Below are 11,178 nucleotides of genomic sequence, written 5' to 3' on the forward strand. Positions count from 1 at the left end.
AAGTGCTGCAGTACAGCGGGACCTGGAGGTACTTCTGCATGAAACACAAAAGAATAGTATGCAGGTACAGCAAGTGATCAGGAACGCCAATGGTATCTTGGCTTTTATTGCAAAGGGGATGGAGTATTCAAGCAGGGAAGTCTTGCTACAGCTATATAAGGTATTGGTGAGGCCACAGCTGGACTACTGCGTGCAGTTTTGATTTCCATATTTAGGTAAGGATATACTTGCTTTGGAGGCAGTTCAGAGAAGGTTCACTAGGTTGATTCCGGGGATGACGGGGTTGACCTATGAGGTTGAGTCGGTTGGGCCTCTACTCATTGGAATTCAGAAGAATGAGAGGTAATCTTATCGAAATGTATAAGATTATGAGGGGTTTTGACAAGGTGGATGCAGAGAGGATGTTTCTACTGATAGGTGAGACTAGAACTAGAGGGCATAATCTTCGAATATGGGGCCGCCCATTTAAAACAGAGATGAGGAGAAATTTCTTCTATCAAACGGTTGTAAATCTGTGCAATTTGCTGCCTCAGAGAGCTGTGGAAGCTGGGACATTGAATAAAATTAAGACAGAAATCGACAGTTTCTTAAACGATAAGAGATTATGGGGAGCAGGCCGGTAAGTGGAGCTGAGTCCATGATCAGATCAGTCATGATCTTATTGAATGGCGGAGCAGGCTCGAGGGGCGCTATAGCCTACTCCTGCTCCTATTTCTTATGTTCTTCTGTTCCCTGCCCGCTCCCCATAACCACTTATCACCTTATTGTTTAGAAACTGAGCCATTGTGAGGAGGGTCCAGTGATCCTGCTGGGAAATGCATGTGTGAGGCCTCAGGTGAGGACAGTGGAATAGCCTGTCGACACTCACTGTCGAGGTTCACACATGGAGATCGGGCACATGGGACATATATTGGAGAGAAACTGGTGAATGTAGAACTGAACCCAGCCAGAGTCAGCACCTTCATGGGAGGAGAGGGAGGGGAACCAGTGAGTGTTGAACTGAACCCAGCCAGAGTCAGTACCTTCAGGGGAGGGGAACCAGTGAGTGTAGAACTGAACCCAGCCAGAGTCAGTACCTTCAGGGGAGGGGAACCAGTGAGTGTAGAACTGAACCCAGCCAGAGTCAGTACCTTCAGGGGAGAGGAACCAGTGAGTGTCGAACTGAACCCAGCCAGAGTCAGTACCTTCAGGGGAGAGGAACCAGTGAGTGTGGAATTGAACCCAGCCAGAGTCAGTACCTTCAGGGGAGGAGAGAGATGGGTGGGAGGGAAATGAGTGATTGTCGAACTGATCGCAGCCAGATTCTACACCTTCAGGGAATGAGAGTGGAACCAGAGAGTCTATATCTGAACCCAGCAAGAGTCAGCACCCTAAGGGGAGTGGCAGATGGGAGGGAGGGGTACCAGTGAGTGCAAAATGGATCCCAGCCAGAGTTAGCACCTTCAGGGCAGGGGAACCAGTGAGTGCATAACTGAAACCAGATAGATTCAGCATCTTCAGCGGTGGAGAGGGGAGGCAGTTCAGAGAAGGTTTACGAGGTTGATTCTGGAGATGAGGGGATGGACTAATGAGGAAATGTTGAGGAGGTTGGAGGCAATATATTAGCATGGATTGAGGATTGGCTAACTGACAGAAAACAGAGAGTCGGGATAAATGGTTCATTCTCGGGTTGGCAACTCGTAACTCGTGGGGTGCCGCAGGGATCAGTGCTGGGACCCCAACTATTTACAATCAATATTAACGACGTGGAAGAAGGGACTGAGTGTAACGTAGCCAGGTTTGCTGACGATACAAAGATGGGAGGAAAAGCAATGTGTGAGCACACAAAAAATCTGCAAAAGGACATAAACAGGCTAAGTGAGTGGGGAAAAATTTGTCAGATGGAGTATAATGTTGGAAAGTGTGAGGTCATGTACTTTGGCAGAAAAAAAAATCAAAGAACAAGTTATTATTTAAATGGAGAAAGATTGCGAAGTGCTGCAGTACAGCGGGACCTGGAGGTACTTCTGCATGAAACACAAAAGAATAGTATGCAGGTACAGCAAGTGATCAGGAACGCCAATGGTATCTTGGCTTTTATTGCAAAGGGGATGGAGTATACAAGCAGGGAAGTCTTGCTACAGCTATATAAGGTATTGGTGAGGCCACAGCTGGACTACTGCGTGCAGTTTTGATTTCCATATTTAGGTAAGGATATACTTGCTTTGGAGGCAGTTCAGAGAAGGTACACTAGGTTGATTCCGGGGATGACTGGGTTGACCTATGAGGTTGAGTCGGTTGGGCCTCTACTCATTGGAATTCAGAAGAATGAGAGGTAATCTTATCGAAATGTATAAGATTATGAGGGGTTTTGACAAGGTGGATGCAGAGAGGATGTTTCTACTGATAGGTGAGACTAGAACTAGAGGGCATAATCTTCGAATATGGGGCCGCCCATTTAAAACAGAGATGAGGAGAAATTTCTTCTATCAAACGGTTGTAAATCTGTGCAATTTGCTGCCTCAGAGAGCTGTGGAAGCTGGGACATTGAATAAAATTAAGACAGAAATCGACAGTTTCTTAAACGATAAGAGATTATGGGGAGCAGGCCGGTAAGTGGAGCTGAGTCCATGATCAGATCAGTCATGATCTTATTGAATGGCGGAGCAGGCTCGAGGGGCGTATAGCCTACTCCTGCTCCTATTTCTTATGTTCTTCTGTTCCCTGCCCGCTCCCCATAACCACTTATCACCTTATTGTTTAGAAACTGAGCCATTGTGAGGAGGGTCCAGTGATCCTGCTGGGAAATGCATGTGTGAGGCCTCAGGTGAGGACAGTGGAATAGCCTGTCGACACTCACTGTCGAGGTTCACACATGGAGATCGGGCACATGGGACATATATTGGAGAGAAACTGGTGAAAGTAGAACTGAACCCAGCCAGAGTCAGCACCTTCATGGGAGGAGAGGGAGGGGAACCAGTGAGTGTAGAACTGAACCCAGCCAGAGTCAGTACCTTCAGGGGAGGGGAACCAGTGAGTGTAGAACTGAACCCAGCCAGAGTCAGTACCTTCAGGGGAGGGGAACCAGTGAGTGTAGAACTGAACCCAGCCAGAGTCAGTACCTTCAGGGGAGGAGAGGGAGGGGAACCAGTGAGTGTAGAACTGAACCCAGCCAGAGTCAGCACCTTCAGGGGAGGGGAACCAGTGAGTGTAGAACTGAACCCAGCCAGAGTCCACTCCTATAGGAGAAGGAAGTGTACCAGTGAGTGTATTTCTGAACCCAGTCAGGATTGGTGGTGAAAACTGGGAGTGGAGGAGAAACAGTTTAGAATTGTGTGTTGATTTGGATTTCAGCACAGCAGGAGAGACAATGTGTGGGACAGGGATTTACAGCGTTGTAAGAACAAGAGAGGACAGAATGTTCCATGGAAACTTGGAGGCCAAGTTTCGACTGACCCATAAAACGGTGCACCTCCGAGAGGTCCGCCGACTTTCTCGAAGGAAAAGTGAGCCTTATACTTACCTCGGGATTCTCCATGGTGATCTGGCCTGCTTTGGGCTGAGCACAAGAGAAGCAGCGGGGGGCGGAGCTACAGCCATGCGCCAAAAAGAGCGTTGGCAGCTGCCTGTGTGTGCAGTGGGGTCTGCGTGTGTACACAGTAGCTCCTGGCCCTCCCAGCGTGTCGTGGCTGTGGGCGATCCTATTACTGGCCGAAGGAACGACGCGATGTTCACTTCCCCTAGCCCGGGCCGAGTAGCCTGCCTGCCTGCCTGAGCCTCGCCTTGCCGCCCCTCGCCTTGCCTCACCGTCCCTCACCTCGCCGCTGCCTGTCCTCGGGCCTCGCATCACTGCCACTGCTCTTACGTCAAGGCCTCCCTGTCGGCCCGCCCAAACACCAGCTCCGTGATGGGGCCGTCTGACCATCTCTCCGACGGGTCCCCACCCGACCACCTCCCCGGCGGCGGGCCCCACCCAAACTCTTTCCCGGTGGCGGGCCCTGCCCAAACTCTTCCCCAGTGGCACGCCCCGCCTGAACTCTTCAACCTTGAAAATGTAAGGAGGCAGGCAGGGCTGTGTGTGCTGCTGGAGGGCTCGCAGTGCTCCTGAACGGATAGGTGCTGCAGTAGGTGAGGTAGCAACTTTTATTTTTTTTATTATTGATTGATTTTTAATTTATTTTTAAATGTTATTTATTGATTGAGTTATTGATCATTTATTATTGATGATGGTTCTTTATTTTTAAAAGTGAAGTATTTAATGCTTTGGAAAATCCTCGAACTTCCCTTCCCTCCACAACCCCTCCCCCACCCGCCATCTCTGGCTACCGGCGCCTGATTTCTAAAGTCTCCACAAGGTTTTTCTGAGCGTACAAAAGTGAGCACTGACTCAGGCCTAAATTAGTTTTGAGTAACTTTTCGCTGTCTAAACTTGCTTAACTGGCCAAAACGGGCGTCAGTGGCTGGAAAAAGAAACTGAACTAACTGACTGAAAGTGGAACAAACTAAACGTGGAGAATTGTGATTTATTGGATACTCCAAAACAATCGGAACAACTCCTGTCGAAACCTGGCCCCGAGATGTGTCTATCCTGAATTTGTGTCTTGCACTGACAGTGATGAGTTTTGTTATTTCCTTTTACAGCATATTAGAAGGGGAGATTTTCAGACAGGAAACAGAAACCAAACATCGCGTCAAGATCTGACAGAGTCAATCGATTCATCAGGACCTGAATATCATCGGTCTTTGAAAGCGGAACGATAAATATTTGTCTGTCCTGCCTGTGGGACAATATTTTAAATATCAATGTGACTGGAAAAGCACCGAGACACACACACACCCGAGTGAGTGTTCCAGTGCACTGCCTGTGGAAAGAGCTTTAACCAGTTACACAGCTTGAAGAAACATCGCACCATTCACAGCGCGGAGAAACTGTAAACATGTTGTGTGTGTGGGCGAGGCTTCAACTGATCATCCAACCATGGACAGTCACAAGGATACCCGCACCATGGAGAAACCGTGGAAATGTGGGGACTGTGGGAAGGGATTCAGGTCGCCATCAGAACTGGAAATTCATCGACGCATTCACACTGGGGAGAGGCCATTCACCTGCTCCGTGTGTGGGAAAGGATTCTTTCGATCATCCGGCCTGCTGAGACACCAGCGAGTTCACACTGGGGAGAGGCCGTTCACCTGCTCTGAGTGTGGGAAGGGATTCACTCAGTCATCCACCCTGCTGGCACACCAGCGAGTTCACAACTGACTGCAGGGGTGGAATCTGCTGTTAATCACATCCTGACTGAACCATGTACATTCTGACAATTGGAGTTTGTTTCTGCTGATGATAACTCCTGTAACTGGACTGGAGTTTAATATTTGGCATATAGACAAATAAATACATAAATGGAGGGATGAAATCTCGCCTCTGGGGGGAGGCGGGAGGCTGACGTCCAGGTCACCTGGTCGGAGGCACACCTGCTTGCCAGGCATCGTCGTGTGTAATCTGGTTTCAAATGACTGAAAATGATGCTAATAAAACACACCAAACTATTTTCTCGTTAGATTGGGGTACTGTATTCAATTCCTCAATAAAAAAAAATTTAAAGAAAAGAATTCCTGAAAGTTCTTCCATGTTGGTTAAAAGTTTTTTCAGAAGTTTTAATTTTTCTTCTGGAGTTTTAAAAAAGTTTTCCCAAGTTATTTATAAGTTTCCCAAGTTGATTTAAAGTTTAAAATGAAAGTCACGACTAAGCTACCTCCCTTGATACTATTCCATGGGCACTGCCAGCCTTCTGCAGCTGCACAAAGCCCTGGCTAGACCACACCTGGAGCACTGCGGGGAAGTAGAGGCCTGGTCGGCTCCATAGGGGGCCGAATGCCTGGACACGATATACAGTTCCATGGTTAGAATCCCCGTGTACAGTGCCAGGTTTTGAATCCCCATTTACAGTGCCAGGTTTAGAATCCCCATGTACAGGGCCAGACTTTGAATCCCCATGTACAGTGCCAAGTTTAGAATCCCCATGTACTCTCTCAGGGTTAGAATCCCCATGTACAGTCCCAGGGTTAGAATCCCCATGTACAGTCCCAGGGTTAGAATCCCCATGTACAGTGCCAGGGTTAGAATCCCTATGTACTCTCCCCCAGGGTAAGAATGCCCACATACACTCCCAGGGTTAGAATCCCAATATACAGTCCCAGGGTTGGAATTGCAATGTACAGTCGCAGAATTGGAATCCTGTGACAGTACACAGTCGAAGCGAAAAATTGAGGCCTTGAACCTGAGTTGGGGCAAAAAAATCATAGAAACATAATTCAATTTCTATACTAAACTATTTGAAATCAAATCAAATGAATTGTTGCAACTATCACGTTCCTTTCATGCCAAATGGGAAACAAGTGATGTGGGGGGAGTGCAGGACTGTTTGCGCCCAGTTACACAGCATGTCCCTGGCTCTCCACTCCAAATGCGCTTATTTCAGATCGCAGTCTCATTGACACATCCAACTGACTGGATGGACCTCGCCCTTTAAACCCCATCAGAGAAATATCAGCATTTGATGTTTAGTTTGCCAAACCTTTATAAAAAAACTGGGTCGGCCTCAGCTGGAGAATTGTGTTCAAGTTTGGGCTCCAAACTTTCGGAATGATGCCAAGCTTTTAGAGAAGGTGCGGAAGTAGCGGTGCCAGGGATGTGGGACTTCCGTGATGTGGAGAGCCTGGTGAAGTTTTCTCCAGAGAGCAAAAAAGGGTAAAAGGAGATTTGACAGAGATGTACAAAATTATGAATGATTTAGAAGAAAGAGTAAATATGAAAATTCTTTCCAGCGGCATTAGGGAAGGTAACCAGAGGAGTCAGACTTCCGATGATTGGCAAAATAACGAGAGGTGAAATGTGGGATCATTTTTTACCCAGCGAATTGTTATGATCCAGAATGCACTATCCGAAAGGGTGGTGGAAGCAGATTCAATCGTAACTTTTAAAAGGGAATTGGATAAATACTTGCCGGGAAGAATATACCGAGCTATCGGTAAAGAGGAGAGCAGTGAGACTCATTGAACAGCTCCACTGAAGAACTGGCACAGACACGATGGGTCGCATGGCCTTCTGTGCTGTACCACTCCCTGACAATAGCGAATGATTGTACCCAGAGTGCTCCGCCCGGGGGAATACACCCAATCTCCATCAGCAGGGAGGCAACGCGTGTGAAGGACTGGTTCCCAGAGAGCACCTCCCTGTGCGGAGAGGCTCCCAGGGACAGAGCGGACGGAGCGAGCACGGCGCAGGGCAACACCGAGTGCGGCCCTCAGGCCCCGGGCAACACCGAGTGCGGCTCTCAGGCCCCAGACAACACCAAGTGTGGCCCTCAGGTCGCGGGCAACAGCGAGTGTGGCTCTCAGGCCCCAGGCAACACCGAGTGCTGCTCTCAGGCCCCGGGCAAAACCGAGTGCGGCTCTCAGGTCCCGGGCAACACCGAGTGCGGCTCTCAGGCCCCAGACAACACCAAGTGTGGCCCTCAGGTCGCGGGCAACAGCGAGTGTGGCTCTCAGGCCCCGGGCAACACCGAGTGCTGCTCTCAGGCCCCGGGCAGCACCGAGTGCGGCCCTCAGGCCCCGGGCAACACCGAGTGTGGCCCCCTCCCCCGCCCCGAGTCAGAGAACCGGGCTCGGCCCCAGTAAACACCGGGGGCAGCGCCTCACCCAAACCATGAAAACAACTGGTTGCATTTATACAGCAGGCCCAGCAGTTCCCAGTCGCTCTGTATCAGGGTGGGTGCTGGATGCGGAAGTCAATCCCTGGCCTCCTGTGCAGTATAGTATTAGACAGTCTGTTGAATCGAGGATGACCCACTTCCACACCAAAAAGGGATGAGTTCACAGATGTTTCGATATGAGATCTGATATTCCAGGTCCCGAACTACATATTGAAGGGTGGGAGATGCCTGTGCATGCATTCTTTTAATGTGTGTGTCCGTTGTACGCCAGCCACCACACGGGCTGGACAGAGCGAGGTCTTGGTCCAGTGGCAAGTGTTAAACAAGACGACTGGAGACCAAGCTCTGCTGCACAGACCTGGTGCACATAATCCTAATGCCCATAGATCACAGTGTGGTCTGGCCCATGCTGTCCCTGGGCCCTTGCCTCTTCCGGGCCCCGAATTCGTGCCTCTCGTAGGCCACAATCTCTCCACCCCAAACTCTCGCCTCTTGTGGGCCCCAATCTCTCAGCCCTGATCTCTCGCCGCTACTCCACCCGGAGTGTGGGAAGGGATTCATTCAGTCATTGCACCTACTGATACACCAGCAAGTTCACAAGTGACTGCAGGGGTTGGTATCTGCTGTTATTGCTGCTGTTAATCACATCCCGACTGAACCATGTTCATTCTGACAGTTGGGGTTTGTTTCCGCTGATGTTAATAACTCTGGTAACTGGACTGGAGTTTAATATTTGGGATATAGACAAATAAATTCGTGTTGCTTTCAACACATTGCTGTAGATTTTTGTCTTTCCCACCCGTGTGTTTAGCATCACCCGGCTGGAGCTCAGTGAGGACAATCTGGGGGAAGATCGTATGGGGGAGAACTTCAGCCTCGACACAGTCCTTCAGGGTCACACTGAGAGGGGCAAATGGCACTTTGGTCTTTCTCATCTCTCTTCACAGTCAGCAAAGTCACCGTGCGGGTTAATCTTGACGGTGTAAGGTGCGGATGATATCCACCCAAGGATGTTTAAAGAGATGGGACGGGTGCTCTGTCAGCCACTTGCCCATATCTCCAACAGCTCAGTAGAGTCATGGGTTGTTCCCTGAGATTGGAAGATAGCACATGTAGTTCCCATTTTCCAAATTGGCCACAAGTCAGAGCTCAGGAACTGAAGGCCCATCAACGTGACCTTGATCACCAGGAAGGTGCTAGAAGGGATCCTGAGAGCTGTTGTTTTCCATCATGGGGAAAGGGAAGGGGCCATTACAGATACTGAACATGGATTCTGGTAAACATGGTCACATCTTACAAACTAGCTTGAGTTTGTGAAGAAGTTGTTCGGTTGGTGGATGGCGGAATCCGGTTGACATTATCGACCTCAAGATGTCAAACTCATTTTCTGTGGTGGGCCTGATCCAATATCCTGGCACTTGGCATGGGACACATTCAGAAAAAGCTATTATAATAGGAATAAATGAAGATAAACTACATCGGAATTTGCATTTAGATTTTATTTACTGCCGCTGCTCCCGATCCCTGGCACCTCTTAGCTTGAGCATTCATGAACTGACCCTGCTCAAACCATAACGACAAGGATATCGGTGCATGGTTCTGCCTGTGACCACAAGGCTGTGTCACTGCCACACGCCAATACCATTTCCTCGTTTCACATCTCCATACAAACACCATCACTTCACACATCCTCTTTCTACACAATTGCAGCAGACATGAGCAAGGACATGAGGCTTATTAAAAGACACATTTCATTACAGCAAAGGTTACACTGGGAGAAATGTTCAGTTATTTCTCATGGCAGGCAAAATGCCGGGCAAACCAGCAGCACATTGGCACCTGAAATGTGTCTCATCTTCCTACAGTCTTTTCTCAAATAAATTTGCTCCATGGATACAAACTTAAACAAGCTTTGCAGGTGTGATGCCCTATTCACACATCGAAGGTGAGAGAGATGCTGTGGGGCACACGCTAAGTCCAGTAGCTGAAAGTGATTGACAGACTGGGTTTTGTGTTTAGTGATACCGGGCGTGTTACCAATACCAGCAAAGATGAAGCCCATGGAATAAAAGGGACAGTGGATACTGTCTCACTGTGAGCGAGTCAGAATGAGAAGCTTTAACAACAGCCGTGTTTCACAAAGGGAGACCTCACCCGACCAAAGGACATTGGCTGGAGTTTAATTGGCTGTTTGTGTCACTGGGCTACAGGATGCTATTTGTGACAGAAGGAAAGCTGGTCACAGCAAACAAATAGTTTCCCGGCCTGTCCAGGGCACACACTGACCCCCACCTTCTCTCTCTCACTATTGATGGACACGGCTGCAGTAATTGCTCCTCTGACCTTTCCTCTCTTGTCCCTCCTGCACCCTTAATACACGGCCCGTCACAATCTCCCTCCCACTACATCCTCACTGTGCTGGAATCCCCACCAGTCTCCCCATCTGCTCCATGTTCTCTCCCTGGATCCTGAAACTACAGAACTCACTGATCCCTCCTGAAGTCTCCAGGCTTTAAAACTGAAGCTTGGTGGCTCTCAGTCCTCACTCCTTGATTTACCTCTCCTTCTCTCCTCCTCTTTCCCCTTTGGTTGTGTTCCACACTCTGGGCCTTGGGCCTTGGGCCTTCCCCGGGGATTCTCAGTATGAACAGTGGTTTGTGTATGGAGACAGGATGTCCCAGCTCTCCACCTTTAAAGGGCAAGGAGACGACCAGCTGGCCTGAATGGCCCTGCTTTATGACATCACTGCAGCGCGGAGCAACCACCCTCCCTGAGCCCTGCTCATTATGGGCTGGGTTGATCGCAGTGCTGTTACAGGAAGGGAACAGGAGCAGGATTCGAGCCGTGTGGAGCGCAGGATTAATGGGGAGAAGTACAGGATCAATTTATACCTTATTGAGTGAGAAATGTCAGTGTCCCGGACACTGCCTGTCCCTCAGTATCTATGCCGGGGAGCGACCGATGAGTTCACTCTGTATATAACCCGAGCTGTGCCCGACTGGAGAGTGTTTGATGCTGGCACGAGGTGCTCAGCTCGATGAGCACAACATTTAACCCAAAGATGATCAGATAAAACCATCAGCTTCTCCCCTGAACACATGTCCTGAAGGACAGGGAGTGTCTCTAATAATTTGGCTGGCGTCCTTTATCAAAGTTAAACACCGCACATCCCTTTTTAAAAATGTGTTCATGGACTGTGGGTGTCGCCTCTCACCTCTCATTCTTCTAAACGCTGGAGAATGTAGGCCGAGTCTATTCAATCTCTCATAAGACAATCCCCCCATCCCAGGAATCAGTCTGGTGAATCTTCATTGCACTCCCTCTACAGCTAGTTTATCTTTCCTCAGGTAAGGAGAACGAAACAGTACACAATACTCCTGGTGTGGTCTCACCAGGGCCCTGTATAATTGCAATAAGACGTAAATATTCAAATCTCATTGTAATAAAGGCCAATATACCATTTGCTTTCTAAATTGCTTGCTGCACC

At 49.0% G+C, this 11,178-nt stretch overlaps 1 protein-coding gene across 1 annotated transcript in view; it reads right to left on the bottom strand.

Moving 5' to 3' along the window:
* Positions 1-3,579, bottom strand: part of LOC139235466 (probable G-protein coupled receptor 139) — a 62,065-nt gene extending 58,486 nt beyond the window's left edge. Inside the window, exon 1 of the mRNA XM_070866563.1 lies at positions 3,503-3,579. Within this exon, the coding sequence (XP_070722664.1) occupies positions 3,503-3,579 (77 nt within the window). The remainder of the gene's footprint in view (positions 1-3,502) is intronic.
* Positions 3,580-11,178: the final 7,599 nt, after the last annotated feature.

The sequence above is a fragment of the Pristiophorus japonicus genome, chromosome 23, assembly GCF_044704955.1.
Source record: "Pristiophorus japonicus isolate sPriJap1 chromosome 23, sPriJap1.hap1, whole genome shotgun sequence".
NCBI lineage: Eukaryota > Metazoa > Chordata > Chondrichthyes > Pristiophoridae > Pristiophorus > Pristiophorus japonicus.